The sequence below is a fragment of the Cricetulus griseus genome, chromosome 2 (genome assembly GCF_003668045.3).
Source record: "Cricetulus griseus strain 17A/GY chromosome 2, alternate assembly CriGri-PICRH-1.0, whole genome shotgun sequence".
Classification (NCBI taxonomy): domain Eukaryota; kingdom Metazoa; phylum Chordata; class Mammalia; order Rodentia; family Cricetidae; genus Cricetulus; species Cricetulus griseus.
In genome coordinates, this window is record NC_048595.1 from 380861723 (window position 1) to 380878311 (window position 16589).

Consider the following 16589-nt stretch of genomic DNA (forward strand, 5'->3'; position numbering starts at 1 on the left):
AGACATCAAAAGGTCTAAGACACATATAATATGAATAACTGAAAAGAAAAGCAAGCAACAGAATAGAACAAATACTAAGGATGACAATTCAAGAAATCATCCTGAAATAAAAAACGACTAGAATCTTCACAGTGAAATAGCATGTGATATACTCAGGACATCCATCATAAGTGTCTATGATTGGGTTTTAAATGAGCCTCCATCTTCATGGTCAGCTTGACTGGCTTTGGAATAAGAGACACACCTCTGGGTTTGTCTGTGAAGAAACTTGCAGAAAGGTTTAACTGAAAGAGAAAGACCCACCCATAATGCCAGTACCACCAACCCATAGACTGGATCCCCCATAGTGAATAGAAAGGAGAAATAGCAGTCAGCTGAACACTAGCATTCTCTCTCTCTCTCTCCTCTCTCTCTCTCTCTCTCTCTCTCTCTCTCTGCTTCCTGTCAGCCTCTGCTCTCATGCCTCCCACCATGATGGACTGTATCCCCTCAAACCAGGACCCAAATAAGCCTTCCCACCCCTAAGTTGCTTCTTTCCAGGGATTTGATCACAGTAATAAAAAGAGTAGCACACATAGAAAATTGGTGCTGAGGAGTGGGGCCATTGCTGTCATAAACATGCTTTTGGAAACTGTCCGTGTGAATGTAGACATTTGGAACTATCAGCCTGAGATGCTCTAGAGCTGTAAGCAGAGCTCAGTGGGCCATTCTAGTAAGTGTTTAGAAGATCAGAATCTGAACAGCATTACGGACAGTGGACACGGTGCCCACAAGGATTCAGAGGGGACTGAAAGGACTCAACAGCGGTTGCAAAGAGGCCACTTGTGTTATGTTCTGGCAAACAGAGAGAGACAGACAGAGAGAGCGCGAGAGAGAGAGAGAGAGAGAGAGAGAGAGAGAGAGAGAGAGAGAGAGAGGGGTGGGGGCTTCTTACTCAAATCCTGTCAATCTGAATGGGGCTGAATTCAAGAGTAATGGCCTAATTGGGTTGGCAGAGGAGATTTTAAGAGTGCATGAGGCTGTGGCATGGTTACTGCTCCTTGCTCTTACCCAGATTCACAGTAAGAACTTCAGGTGGAACAGGAATCTGTGGATAAAGCTGGGGGTAGAGGGGTGCAAAGAAAGCAACTGTCCTTAACTAAGAACGCTGGTTCAACTAAAGAGAAGCCTTCACTCTGCACTGAGCTTTGTCAGCAGGCCCCCATTCATTAGAGTCCAACTTGTTAATATGTAAAATCATTTGAAAGGAGAGCTTGGACTGCCCAGCTGAAGGGGTTTCCTGCCCCAAAACAATTGCTAGGGGCAGTGTTAACCCAGGTTCAGTTTCAAGGCACACAGAACTCACTGTGCTGCAGTAGAATGGGCCAGACTACATCTCAAGCTGGCAAAGAGTTTATAAGTGTTGTAAACTGTGCTGGGTTTTGGAGGTTTGCAAAATGCCAAGAGTTATGAAGTCTGGGAGAGTTGCATCAAAGCTCCAGAAAGCTTCTGAGGCCAGACAATGCGTGGCAGAGTTGGATTCATCACACACTGTGAAAATGATGCCTAAGTCACAGTTGTGTCATCAGGACCAATTTGGCCCAAGAGAAAGGTGATGTGTGTGTTACCAGAGGGGCAGGGATACCTATGTTCATTAGAATCCAGGTAGTAACACCACAAGACTCAGATGCTGGACATAGAGTTGTAAGGCCCAGTGTTTGCCTTGCTGGGTTTGGGTTTTACTATAACAATTCTTGGCTTGGGACTTCTCCATTCTACCCTTTGGAATGGGAAGGTTTACTCTATGTATACTAGAAGTATGTAACTTATTTATTTTACAGTTAAGACATCTTCTTGAGTCTCAGAGGAAACTTGGGGCTTTTGACAGTCTTTTAGAAAATTTTAAATTACATTTTATTCATTTATTTTGTCTTCATGAATGTGTGAGAGACAGAATGTGTGTGTGTAAGAGTGTGTCTGTATGTGTGTGAGAGAGTGTGTGTGTGTGTACATGTGTGAGTGTCTGTTAGTGTGTGTGTGTGTGTGTGTGAGAGAGAGAGAGAGAGAGAGAGAGAGAGAGAGAGAGAGAGGGAGGGAGGAGAGAGAGATGAGGAAGAATGTTCTCTCTTTCTACCATGTGGGTCCCAGAGACTGAACTAGACTGTCAAGCTTATAGCAGACACTTTTACTGAGTGATCCATCTCAGTGGCCTGAGACCCAGCTTCTGAGCAATATTGGGGATGTTGAAGATTAGGGGAATTCTGAAGTTAGACTGAATGAATAATGGGCTGCATTATGAGACAGCCCTGGTCTTTTGAGGCTAGGGTGGAGTATTATGATTTAAAAGCAACGTGTTTGGGTGTCAGTATGACAAGGTATGCACTTAGGAGAGTTAATCAACTTGACTAGGTTCAGAATCAACTAGCTTTAAAGCACTTTAACAGTCTTTGAATTTCTAAACAGTGCTTGAGACTACCTCAGTGGGGCAGAAGCCAAAGCAATGTTCTGAGTATGAGCCCTTTGCAAAAGCATAATGTGAGACTCCGTTACCTGCCTCCCTGCCTCACAAACTCAGTTCATGCTAGCTAAATGCAGATTCTGACTAATAAAGGTGTACAAAAGGAACCCCAGAACAAACACAAATAAGTGAGGAATACATTGGAAACATAAGTAAAGTGAAACACATTCAACTCACCCAAATTCCTTGCAATCAGTACAAACACTACTGAGAGAGGAGGCAGCAGGGCAAGAGCAACATGACACAGGAAAGACCAGGGTCATGCCATACAAGACATGAAAAGTGTTTTACAGTGATCTGACTGAGAACATAAAGCAATAAAACAAGGGCTTGGTGACATGATGGTAGGACCTAAAAATGAGGCAGAAAGTGACACCACAAACCCCAGGAGAACTGATAAGCCAGTTAAAAGTACTAGGGATCAGCTGGGTCATGGCAAAAGGTAGACTGTAGGTGAAGGCATAGGATATCCATGGGAAATAACAGCAGAAAAACTGTAGAATAAGCTCATAAGAGAATGCAGAGACCATTCAACATAAGGATCACTTGTACCCCTCACACCCCAAACGTGGAAAATGCAAGACTTATTAAAAAAAAAATCAAACTGCTAAAAGCAACAACAACAACAACAACCTTGAATAATTGAGCTTACAAATAGAAAATTCACCATGTTCTAGAAAATAGCTGTGGAAGGCTCAATAAGACATGCCCTGCTCTGCTACTGAAGCTTGCTGCAAAGTTCTATAGGCATCTGGAGAAAGCCAACTGTCACCAAGAGGGGGAAGTATGCAGGCCTCGGACTTCACAGACACAGGCCAGGGATCAGAGTGGGTGGCCTTCTGAAAAAGAAACTTGTCACTCTCAGTTACTACATCCAGCCAGGATGGAAACACTGCTTCCTCCAGTTTCCTGCTGATGCCCCCAAGTGACAGTAAATTCTTGTAAAATAGCCTGTGAGCTCATCTTTGCAAACACCCCCTGCCATCCCTCATGTCTATCCAGTGCATGGGAAGATGCTAGGATGAGGATGCCAGTGCTTGCTTCTTTTTTAATTATTTATTTATTTTTCTTTTATGTACATTGGTATTTTGCCTGCATGTGTGTCTGTGTGAGGATGTCAGATCCCCTGGAACAGGTAGTACAGGCAGTTGTGAGCTGCCATGTGGGTGCTGGGAATTGAACCTAGGTCCTCTGGAAAAGCAGCTAGTGCTCTTAACCTCTGAGCCATCTCTCCAGCTCCCAGTGTTTGCTTCTGAGTGGTGGCATTGGTGTGGTGGCTTACTTCAGCCTTTGGCTTGTTTGCGCTTGCCCAGTAGGGCTGCAGGGGATGAAAAGAGATGACAAAACCATGCTCAGGAGAGTGCCTGGCACCTGTGTCCAAAGAGTAGAGTCCTGGAACCTGCTCCAAGCAATCTGGGTTAGCAGAGCCAGCCCGAAGCCTGAGAACAGAGGCTCTTTGGCTTGCTGGGAAGGTAGCACCATGTGTCATAGATGTACCCTGAGGGGATTTGCAGAGCTGCATTAAGACAAAACTATACAATGAGGATAGCTGTTGAGGAAGCCGGTCATGGGGTGACCCTAAGTCAGGGGGCTGAGGAGAATGTCCAAGTGACCTGAGTGTCCAATTATGTGCCTCAAACATTCTTCCAAAAGAAATGGGCTCAAGTTCTGTTCAGAACCACCACCCATTGGACAGCTCCAGGCACCACTGGAGAAAGCTTCTGCCTCGAAGGCATGCATCCACACATCCAAGTTCTTCCTCATTTACAAAACAGGCTTCACCATCTAAACTCTTTGAAGTTCAAAAGCAGCAGAGAGAAGAACAAATGACACCCAGGGGACCTCATGGAAGGACAGTCTGTGAGTTCAGGGTTTGTCCCAGGTCCCACTGTGTGCTCACTCCATACACATTTCCATTGTGGAGATTCTTGTTCCCAGATGCACATGCTGCTGTGTGGGTCCTGTGACTCCCTTGGTTCCGAGAGAGAGAGAGAGAGAGAGAGAGAGAGAGAGAGAGAGAGAGAGAGAGAGAGAGAGACCAGAAGAGAGCATCGGGTCCTTTGGAGCAGGAGTTACAGGCAGATATAAGGCCCCTGACATGGGTTCTGGGAACTGAATTTGGCTTCTCTGTAAGAGCAGTATGTGCCCCTAACCACTGTTCACCTCCAGCCCTTTTCTTTCATCCAGCCTTCACATTATTCTTTTAAATAATGATATCATGGGTATCTCTGTGGTGGATGCATTTTTCCATACTGGGCTGTATTTCCTTAGGGAAGAAAAGAAACATTAAAGCCCTTAGTGACAAGCATGGGAAGTCCTTACCTGGACTGGACGATAGTTGTCTGAAGGTTAAGTCATTGGTTATACTGATGACGTTCTTCAGGAAATCATTGTAGTCCACCACTGCAGCTCCACTGATGTAGTACTTTTTCAAGAACCTACAACACAGATGCTCGCTGAAGCCAGAACCACAGGAAGTCTGGACAGATGCACGCTTATTACAAGGTCTGTTTCCTACTGGGAGGGCACAGATTTTAGTGTCTTCCTGGTACAGCTGCCACTAACAAGAAGAGCATGGGAAGTACTGCTGTTGCCATTCTTAAATATAGATGTTTGGAACTGGGGAGATGGCTCAGTCCATAAAGCACTTGCTGTGCTAGTGCAAGGACCAGAGTTCCATCCACAGAACCTACATGAAACAGACCAGCATGGGCATGCGTCTGCCATCCCAGTGATGGAGAGGTGGAATTAGCCAGTTTATCCTCCTTGGGGAGTTCCAGGCCAGTGAGAGGTCCTGACTCAAGAAACAAAAACAACAATGAAACAAAATGAAAAATAAAAATAAAAGAGGCAGGCAACCCCTGAGGACAACACCCAAGGCTGTCCTTTGGTTTCCAAGGCATATATATACACATATAGACTAAAAATGCAGACGCTTGAAGGAGAACACTACATTAGCTTGTAGAAGGGTGCAGGAAGAGAATGAGACAGAACATCCAGGCCCCTTCTTGGGAATGCCCCAGACACACTTCCTACACCAGAGGAAGGGAGGACACCAGATCCCAGGGCCCAGGAGGCCACCTCTTCACTAGACAACAGAAATAATGCTAGCTTCCTGTAGGAAATATAGAGACAGAGATCTGGGCAATGAGCCAGTGAGAATCACATGTCTGTAACCAGGGACCCCAGAGTGTGAGGGGTAGGGGATGCAAACAGATGATTGTTTTAACTGACAACAGCCTGTCACCTCAGGAGACAGAAACCTGCCCACAGAGGCACACTGTCTCCAATCAGCAAATGGCCAGGGAATCCAACTGTTCCTGGAGCATTTATGGTGTTTACATATAATGAGACCTTTTTTCTGCTTGTTTTGAGACAGGGTCTTGCTATGTAGCCGAGGCTTGCCTTGAATTTGCTATGCTCTAGCCTTGGCCTCCAAGTACTGGTATGGGGCTACTACACCCAGCTTAGAACAAGAAAATTGAAAAACATGCAAAACACCTGTCTATCTCTAAAATTCACTGAGATAAATGGGATGCTCTGGTTTTTAATGTGTTTGCTATGATTCAAATCTGTGTGTGATAAACACTTTTTTAGATGATTTCTGGGTTACTACATTTCTAAAAAATTCACAGTTTTTAAATGTTTGGTTATATTCTCCCCATATGTGTTGGTTTCTATAATTACCTAGTTTCATGCTTTCTCAAAATTTAGTAATTAATACTTGAAGTATTTGTTATTTTTCTGGTTTCCAGATTGAACTGAGAGTGCCATATATCTGTTCCCTACTTGTACCTCTCTTCCTACTTTGATGATACTTCCTACTGTCCTGATAGGAAAACTTATTCAGAGATATGATGGCTGCCAGATGTTAACTCAGGAACTCCCTAAACACCTCTGAGCCCTGATCCTGTGAAAACAGCCCAGAAGCTTGAGACCCGGGAGGCAGTACCTGCCAGTGTCTTTCTAAGTCCTGCAAGGCTGCTGGCCAGCACAGTGCTCTAGCAAGGCAGGGGAGCTCACCCAGCACTGCAGACCTCCATGCAATGCAGCATCCCAGCAGCCAGGGTCTGCTCACAGGAGAATGGTGGCTTGGGCTAAGGCCCTGGAATCCTATGCTCAGAAACTCATTTGCACACAGAGGACAGATGGGAGCCCATGGTAGTGTGCCCCGGGGAGAAGACTGTAAAGATGAAGCCTGGCACTAAAGAGCAAGGTGGGGTCTCCAAAGGCTTAACCCAGGGCTGGGGTTCAGTCTGTGAAATATTTGCTGTGCAAGATGAGGACATGAGTTCGATTCCCAGAACCCATGTTTAAACAAACAAACAAACAAACCAGCTGAGTGTGGTGGTATATACTATAATGCCAGAGCTGGGGAGGTGAGTCCTCAGGGTTCACTGGGTAACCAGCCCACCCTAGTCGGTGAGCCTCACTGGCCCACAATCTACCCTAGTCAGTGGAGTCTCAGGTCCCACTGAGAAGTTACACTTCAGAATGCAAGGTGGTCAGCTCCCAAGGAATGAACATGGCTGACCTCTAGCTTCCCCATGCATGTGTACACACAGGCAGTGAACATAAACATACAATAAATAATTCTAAAGGTTTTCAAAGAAAGAACTTCTATGAAACTGTTCTTAAGACACTGTCCCAGGGACTCAAACTCTGGGTGGCAAGGCCGGGATGGATGCACAGCCTTCAGAAAGCAGCAGGCAGGTGGGGCTCACTGGAGGCTGGATTGAGGGAGAAGGGGGATCCCAGTGAACCCTTGAGCCTTTCCAGCATCACCATGTGGAAAAGCCCCTTGTGGTCAATCCTAGCTCAGGCTGCCTTCTGCGATTTGCTTGACTATCAATGACTTGACACAGATTTAGATTCAAATGCTTGAGCCTGGGGAAAATGGACCGTGGGATGGAGTAATCCAAGAAGGGAAGATGTGAGATGCTGGACAGTGCTGATGAACCTGGTAGTGAGTTCATCTCTGGCCTTGAGTTCTGTATAGGCTAAGAGGTGTTCTACAGGCAGACAGCAACTGTCTAGAAGTTGTGACCATATCCTGGGTCATCACAATTGTGATACTGTCCAGTGAGATGAACACCTGCTGTCACATGAATGCCACACACATTATATCATGTCTTCATCCCCATGCTGTGTGGTTTGTTTCTCAGTGCCTATCCCATTTTCCAATTGTGTGCATGCATGTATATATGTGTGCATATGTGCTCACATGCGTGTGTATGTGTGAATGTGTATATGTGTGTGTTTGCACAAACATGCTGGTGAATGTGTGTGGGTATGTATGTGTGTGTGGTGACCAGAGGACAACCTCCTTTCTATTGTTCGTCAGGTACCATCCACCTGTTTTTGTTGTTTTGTTTTGTTTTGTTGGTTGAAACAGAATCTCTCATAGGCCTGGAACTCATCAAGGAGGCAGAGCTGGCTAGCCTGTGAGCACCAAAGATCCATCTGTTTCCACCTTGTAAACCCTGGGTTTACAAGCACATGCCACTACTATGTCCTACTGTTATATTTTCTTTAATGTGGTTTCTGGGGATCAAGCTCAGGTCCTCATGCTAGCAAGGCAAGCACTCTGCCATCTAAGCTATTTCCCCTGTCCACTCAACACCCATTTCTTTAACAGAAAACTGAGTCCTGAAAACATCTTGGTGTTCCAGGATCTAGGAATGTCAAGCACAGCTTTTACTTCAGAGCCTAGCCCATGCCTATCAAGCACCTACTGCAGACCCTAAACAGAAGAAAGCTGCTAGACTGAACTATTAAAAACACACTGGCATCCTGCTCCAAACTGCAAAGGGTGAAGTCAGCACCAAAGCAGCCACAGGTGACAGTGTCTTCTGGGACCTCTAGGAAGGCACTAAAGCCCCTGCAGAAGGCAGCTCCTTTGAGCATCCTTGTGGATTTACAGGAACCAATTCTATTGTGGGACATTGTTTGGGCCGTGGTGAGAAAACAGCATTGTTTCTGAGGCTTTAAAGCAATCTCGAATAAAAATTTGTGGAGTTCTTTATTATTCAATACTTAAGAGATGGGGAAACAGACAGTAACTTTTTTTTTATAGATTTACTAGGTTGGAGACTGCAGTGCCAAACACAAGGTTTATTGTCAAATAAAAGCCTGCTTTGTTTCTGACGGCCTGTTTTAGAAGAGGGCTGCCTCTGCTCTGTAATTGCACGCACAAAATTATTTAATTTGTTTTGTTTGGATCTTATTCTGGACATTTTCCCAGCCAGAAAGGATGTAAAAATTAAAACATCTATTATGCCTTTTATATTCTGAGGAAGGTTATAAAGAGGAAGAAAGAAGAAACATATTCAAGAGTGGGAAGGATCTATTTTCTTCTTAAGTCTCTGGTTGTGAGTCCCATCTGAGCTGCAGTCACATGCCCTCTGTGCCACCTTGCTCTGGGGAAAGTCCCTCTACTGCCTGCATCCCTGATCTTCTTTAGGAGGTGTGTCAAAAGCCACAGTGACCCCTCATAACAGCAGCCTGTAACTCCAGAGCAAGGCTATGCTAGTAGCCTCTGTGGAAGCAATAAAGGATTGGTGCTTTGGGAGCAGCCTGAATGATCCAAGCATCCCTGAGTCACTAGGACACGAGACGAGGTCCACCAGTGGGTGCCCCAAATCACATGACTGTCTGTTTGTATTAGTTTTTTTTTTCCTGTTAATTCATAAGCATACTCAGAGATTAACAAGAATACTTTAAAAGGGGGACAAGATGCATTCTGTATGATATAAGGCATTCGGAATATATGAACTGTTTATTTTAGGACTCTTTCACTGAGTTATTTTTGGACCAGTGAACTGTGGGTATCGGATACCCCAGGAAATGTATCTAAGGCCCAAGGCAGCTGCTGTGCTTAGAGAAGAGGTTTGTTGGGAAAGGGCCAGAAGAGGGCACCCTCTCATCTGGGCACCTCATAAAGAAGCACCTCAGGGTCCTCCTCCAGAAATTCTCACTTGGAACTCACGCAAGGCAGGAAACAAGCATCTGGCCTCCTCTAAGTGATCCACACCCTGAGTGCTGTGGTGGAACCTGAGTCAAGAGCAGGTGGTAACATCTGGCAAGTGTCAGGAAGCAGATAAATTCTTTGTGTGAGTCCCTGTCCTCTGTCATAACCTGTTGTCCCAGTAACAATGTCCATAAAGGAAAAGGGTGTTTGAGTCATTACATGAGGAGTCAGAGTCCATAGTGGGCACCAACAGATGGGTGAATCTCTATACTGGCCCCTTCTCTTTGCCCTAGGCCTGGAGTCAAACTCACTATGGATTGAAAACATACAAGATGGGGACACTAAGTAGGAAAGAGTGACAACAGGTGATGGGGTAGTCAAATCCTGTGTTCAGATCTGAAAGCCAGATGGCTGTGCCCATCCCAGCCTGTTCAAGGAATAAGAGACACCAGGTCCCATTTTTGAGAATTCACAGCCTCAAGAACTTGGGAGAAATGTCCAAAATGAAGATGGAGGGAGGGGCCCATGAACCTGCCTTTGTCATTCGGCCCTGGCCCTAGCTGCATGGGTCATCACACCTCTCTGGCCTTGCCACTCACATCTCGTACTCCTCATCCTTCATCTTCAGGCAGAATGTTTCCAGGACCCGTCTCAGCTCTTGGGACTGCACCATGCCTGTGCTGTTGACATCGATGAGCTGGAAGACTTTCTTAATGGTCTTCATGTTTTGGAAGATCTACATAATAAAGAGGGATTTTGGAAGAGTCAAGAGGCCCAATGGTAAAAACTCAAATGCTAACAAAATGTGTGGAAGCTCTTTTTTTTTTTTTTTTTTACTACTTCTTGTAAAATAAAATGTTTTCCAAGATTCTCAGCAGTACACATTGCACAATGACATCTTTGGAAAAAAGAACACTTTGCATATATTGGGAGTTTGCAAGGCAATTGTCTCAGTAAATGGTCTTAGTAAGTTTAAAAAAATCTCTTTTTAATGTAAAGCAGTAAGTCTCATACACAATTCATTCCCTTTTAGGGCCGCATGAAAAATCTTTTTTGTTAATTGATGCTGAAAATCTAGTCCTGGCATAGCTGGACTTGTGTGATTTTTGCTTTTCATGGCCATATGCGAACTATTTTTACTGCTAGCTGGAAAATCTGACGGTCTATTTCAAACCTCTCAATTTTTTTAAAGATACCACAGAAAAGTTTTTGCAATGATCTCTGAATTCAGCAAATTAGAGTCACCATGTGAGGTGTTTGGTAGGGCCCCTGGAAAAGATGCAAGGGCGGAGAGCATGTCTTCATGCTGGTTAGACTTCTATGGGGGTTTATCTGAGAACACATAACCCCAGCAGCGAGTGCTCCCACCCCACAAAGTCCTATCTTCAGATATAATAACTGAGGTCCAAGGAGACCTGACTCAGCAGCTTGCAGCTAGACAACACCATGCCATCTTCCAGCTCCAGCCTGTCCTTTCATGACACTCCCCTGAAGGAAGGCCAGACATGCAAACACAGTGTCACCAGAAAAAACAAAAACAAAAAAACAAAAAACAAAAAACAGAAAAACAACAACAAAAAAAAAAACAGCATCTGCGAGTGAGCCAGATTCCAGATGGGCAGAGGCATGGGCCTTCAGAGGAACATAAACACTTCTGGTTAGTGGGCTCTGGGAGGCTTCCTGCAGGAGGTGGCACTGAGCTGCCAGGAGTGACTGCAGAGTGGGGACAGAAGGACACTGGCACAGCCAGTGGAAAGAGAGAAACAGTGAGAAGGCAGGATCCTAAGGGATCTGGTTTTATACTCAGAGGAATGGATCCAGCATGTCCAGCCTGGGTTCTAAAGGAAGTTTATCAAGCCTCAAAGAGTGGGGAGAACTGCTAGACAGCAAGTGGGCTCCCCTTTTTCCCACATGTTCCTAGGCTGTCTGAGGCTGATGGCGCCTGGCCTATCCATAAGACAGCCCCTCTTGCAGCCTCACCAGGGCAGCCGTCTTCCATCTTTGGCCGAGGAGTCAGGAGCTGGGTAGGGTGAGTGGTGTTCCGGAGCTGCTTCCAGCCCTTGCCTCTGCCTCACCCTGGCCACTTGTTCCTCTACCTACTGCTCCACCCCTCCTACTGTGTCACCAGGAGACTCTCTGGCCAGGGCCATGTGAGTCCTGTGTGTTTATGCAAGACCATCCTTTTGACATCTGAGCTTGCTTCCGGAAGCCATGGTTTCTACTCAAGCAAGCTCTGTGCCATCTTAGTACCAACAGACACTAACCCTGTAAGATCAAGGGGCCTGTCCTCTTGGCTCTTTAGGACCCCCACTTCCACTGCCCAAAGCCCACCAGCCATTGCCCCACTGGGTCCCCTGCTTGAAGTTCTAATCCTCTCCTCTGTGCCCTAGTCTTTCTCATCAGCACCCCTGGAATACAGGGTCCCCCTTCTCCCTACCTCCTCAACCCTGAGTAGATCCAGTCCGTGGCCTATCCCATAGTGTGTGTGTGGGGGGTGTGTGTGCTTAAGTGCAGGCATCCACAGGAGCAAGAGGTGTCAGATCCCCTAAATGTGGTGCAGGCAGTTGTGAGCCACCTGTTATGGGGACTGGGAATCAAAATCCAGTCCTCTGCAAAGGTAGTACATGCTCTTAATGGCTGAGCCATCTCTTCAGCCTCTCTCCCAGACTCTCCCAGGAGGCCTGATGTGCCTGGAGAGAAATGTGCCCCTAAGTGTTTCCTCTCCCCTTAACTCAGACCCCTCATTCCAACAGGATTGGGTGCTGCATTCTGATCCCTCTCTGCCACCATAGTGCAGGCACGTGTGTGTGCGCGCACACACACACACACACACTCCCTTACACACACACACACACACACACACACACACACACACACACAACTTACTCCCTCACACATACACTGAGCCACATATGCATACACACATACATATGCACACACGCCCACAACATTCATACACTTATTTCAAGTTTTAAAATTTTGTTGCCAGTACTGAGGATGGAACCCAGGACTTTGCACACAGTAGGCAAGTGTCCCCATGGAGTCAATCTCAAACCCCATTCCTACCTTCTTACACTTTCCCAATCTTGATGCCCTGCTTCCACCTTGCCAGGCTGGCTGTTTGCTTTATGGGGAACATACTGAGCCCACATATGAATATCCAACAGCCTATCTGTCACATGCCAGGGACCCTCAGATTTCCCATGCTGGAGCAGCTCTTCCCACATCCTCCCACCCACTGCCTTGTCTCTCTACTCACTCACATCCAGCCCATCTGGATAGCCCCTCAGCACTTTCCTGCACTTCTAGAAGAATCCTTGGAAGCTCACGGGACCCTTGTTGTCTCTGTGGTCCCAGCAACACTTCAGGAGAGCATTCTCCCTGCTAGTCCTGGGGTCTAGGGTGCCACTGGGTGGAATGTTCATGCTCAGGAAACATGTGTGGGAATGAATGATGATCGTTCTTGCCTGCCTGGAGAAAAGGAAATATGCCGGGGAAGCCTTGTGATCTAGCTGCAAGGGCCTTCTCTGACTCATCAGGGATCTGATGGCTCTGGCCCAGTTAAGAGATGTAACCATGCCATTTGATTGGTGTCCATATGATGACGACCAATACAGGATCACTGGCTGACAGTTGCAAAGCCACATACTGAATTTACCACAGCCCACCGTCTTTTAACAGCCATGGGTGTTAAAAGGGTCGCGTGGTGACCCTGACTGGGACTGGAAAGCACAGACTAGCCTGCACATCCACTCCATCCCTGAGTCTAAAGACGGAGCTCCAGATACCCACAGCAATTGCTTCCAGGGTCAAGAAGCACTGTAACATCCTCTCTGCTGCTAAGTCCCTGTCCACCTCTTCTGGGAACGCGGAGGAGGACAGGAGTGACACCATGCTTTACAGCCCCATGGCAACCCATATGGATCCCCTACATGGAAAGCCGCAAGCCTGGCAAAGAGCTCACGCCCACTGGAGGTACTCTCCAAGTTTCCTATCACTTGTCAGACACAAGTTTGGCACCAGCCACAGAAGGGAGCTACAGATGGTAAGGGTTAGCAAAGGCAGCAGAGTGAGGGCCCTGGTGAGCAGGACTGGTCAGGATGGGGTGGGAGGCAAGACAAAAGGAACAAGAAAGCCAACAGCGAGTGCCCAGCAATGATGAGCAAGCTGTTTACCCTTCCCTGCCCCACCATTGTCCCTCTCCTGCCAGTGTGAGTGACTTGGAATTCCCACGGGCGGGGAGCTCTTCTCTGTGCTGCAAGACTGCAAGGCCCTTAATGATTCCAGCCTCTCCCTCCTCCTTCCTCTTCTCTAGATGGAAGCCCACCCTCACTCTTGTTCACAGCAGCAAGCCAGTACACACTTTCACAGCTCCGGTTTCTTCTGCTGGCCAGCTCCAGCCTGTCCTGATCACACAGCATCTGCTCAGAGAGATGCCTGGGAACACCTTCCGCCTGTTTTGACCACTTGCTTCACTCCTCTATGGAACATGGCTCTGCTCTAATCTCCTGTGGTGTCCTTGGGGATCAGTACTGCCTGGGCTTTGCATGCTGTAACTATTGTCCAAAGAGACTTCCCTTGTCCTCTGCTGTCCAGTGGGGCAGGGCTTGCTTTTCTGTTGCTGTGGGGAAATACTCTGGTCCAAAACTATTGGAGGAGGACAGGGTTTATTTCAGTTTCTATTTCCAGGTCCCAGTCCATCACTGAGGGAAGTCAGACAGAAACTGAAGCAGGAACCACAGAGGAAAAGTGCTTACTGGCTTGCTCTTTGCTTATGCTCAGCTGCCTAAGGATGGTGCTGCTCACAGAGGGCTGGGCCATCCCACAGCAATCACCAACTAAACACCCTCACAGACATAGCCAAAGGTCGATCTGATTCAGGAAACTCTTTGACTGAGATGCCCTCTTCCCCAGTGGCTCTAGGTTGTGTCAGTTGACAATAAAAACTAACAGCTTTCCTAATCGCTCTTCTACCTTGTCACTGTCCGCTGATGCTGACCTGGTCAGCACTGAATGAGCAGCCTCCCTTGAGGGAAGGAGGGCCACGCACACTCTCTGTCTGACCATGCTGTCTGTTCTAGCCCTTCCCAAGGCTCTGGTGTCACACTGGGGAGGAGTGGGTACTAGTTACAAAGGGAGGGGCTGCTACTCCTAGCTGCCCTGTTCAAAACCAGCACACTTCTCAGAGAGGAAAGTATGGACCTCATGTCTGCTCCAACAGGTCAGCCTTGCTGGTGTTTACTTCTGGGCTGGCTTCCATCCCTAATAGAAACCTAACTTTCAGGCGGGGTATGTGAAACCATTGCCTGCCACCCAATTTTACATACCTGCAAGCTAAAATTGGCCTTAGCAGTTTTAAGAAGTTGGAGGGAAATCAAAAGAAGAATCTATTGCATGTCATGTAAAGTAATGTGGATTTCCAACGTCAGTGTCCACAAATAGATTAAAGGATTCAGCTATGCCTACTCATTTACATATCGTTGGGGCTGATTTTTCCCTACCAGGACCCAGGCAGCAGGTTGGAAAGATCCTGGGGACACAAAGACCAGATCTACTCCATCCACCCTGACCCTTTGCATTCTGCTCTCCCACCCACACAGCTGAACAGTGAAGGCATTTCAGGGGAGAAACATACAGAGAGGAAGTGCAGAGGATTAATCAGACAGCTGACAGCCAAGTGTGGTGGTACTCCAGTGCCTGAGGCATATGGAAGAGGTAAAATGTCACAGGTTTGAGACCAGCCTGGGCTATGTACTGTCAAAACACAAACAAAAACTGAGTTTTGCCCCTTTGTGAGGGTTAACGTCTGTAACTGTAGCACTTTCCAGGTATAGCCAGGAGGATCAGGAGGTTAAGGGCTACAAAGACCCAAACACTGCTAGTTACAACAAGAGAGTGCAGAAGACAGAAATATGTGAGAGGGTTTTGCCAAGAAGCTGCCCCTAAGTGTTTCTTTCCTGATCACTGTTTCATCCCCTGGGAACAGACCTCATCCCAGCCCTACCTCAGCTCACTGAGTGCTGTGTGAGGTGACAGGCTGTCTGTCAAGAGGTCTTGAGTGTGTGCCGCTCCACCCACCCAGCCCACTGCTCACTTCCCCACATTCCCCTTTGACCAAACCTAATCTTTTCTATAACCCAGCTTCTCCCATGTCCTACCTAGCCCTCAAGGGCAACCCATGCTAGGTTCTGAGAGCCAGGCAGTATCTGACTCTCTCAAGGTCCTTGGAACACAGATCTGGAGTAAAGAAAGAGAGCCCACAGAAGGAGATCGAAGTCACTGAGCTCTTCTGCCAGGAGAGAAAGCCCAGCATTCTGAAGTGTGGCACTGTAAACCAAGATCCCTTAACCCAAATGTTAAAACAAAACCCCCATTTCACACAGAAGTGAAGATGAGGAAGTGACCACTAAGTTTTTAATAAAGGAACAGAATTTAAAGTTACCCGGTGAAGCATTTAGATGACTTTTAAAAGGGTCATTCAGCCAAAAGAGCTGTGATGGGAACTGCAGACCCAGGTGAAAGGCTGATGCTAAATACCCAAATAGCAAACTTGTACATCAAGGAACCAGTAAGAGATCCCTCTCAACCCCACAGCCTGTCCTAACAGAGCAGAAGCCTGGAGGAGGAAGGTTTGAGTGAATGACTGATGGGTGGTTGGATTGATGGGTACTTCGTCAGTTACTTGTCTCACTACCGTAATAAAATGTGTGACAAGAACAATGCAGGGAACCCGTGCTTGTTCTGATTCACTGTGAAAGCTTATAGGGACATGATACAGCTAGTCACATTGTATCTCTGCAAGGCAGAGAAGGGTTAAGTGTTGGCACTTAGCTCACTTCCCCTTTCCAATCAGTGTGGGATGATGCTGCCAATAGTCAAGGTGGGTCTTCCCACATCAATCTAATCTAACTAGTACCTCATAGGCATGCCTGGAGCTTATTTCCCAGGTGATTCTAGATCCTATAAAACTGACAATTAATATCATAGATAGATGGAGGGATGGATGGTAGTTATGAAGATAGGTAGATGGATAGGTGGATAGGCTGATGGATAATGTCTAGTTGACTGGCTGAACAGATAAATGATTGATGGGTAGTATATAGGTATACTATATAGTATACC

At 46.7% G+C, this 16589-nt stretch overlaps 1 protein-coding gene across 1 annotated transcript in view; it reads right to left on the reverse strand.

Annotated features, from left to right (window-relative positions):
• Positions 1-16589, reverse strand: part of Efcab6 (EF-hand calcium binding domain 6) — a 170663-nt gene that overhangs the window by 114505 nt on the left and 39569 nt on the right. The window contains exons 5-7 of the mRNA XM_035439192.1: positions 10067-10203; positions 4826-4935; positions 3715-3725 (exon numbers count right to left, since the gene is read on the reverse strand). Coding sequence (XP_035295083.1) covers positions 3715-3725; positions 4826-4935; positions 10067-10203 — 258 coding nt within the window. The remainder of the gene's footprint in view (positions 1-3714; positions 3726-4825; positions 4936-10066; positions 10204-16589) is intronic.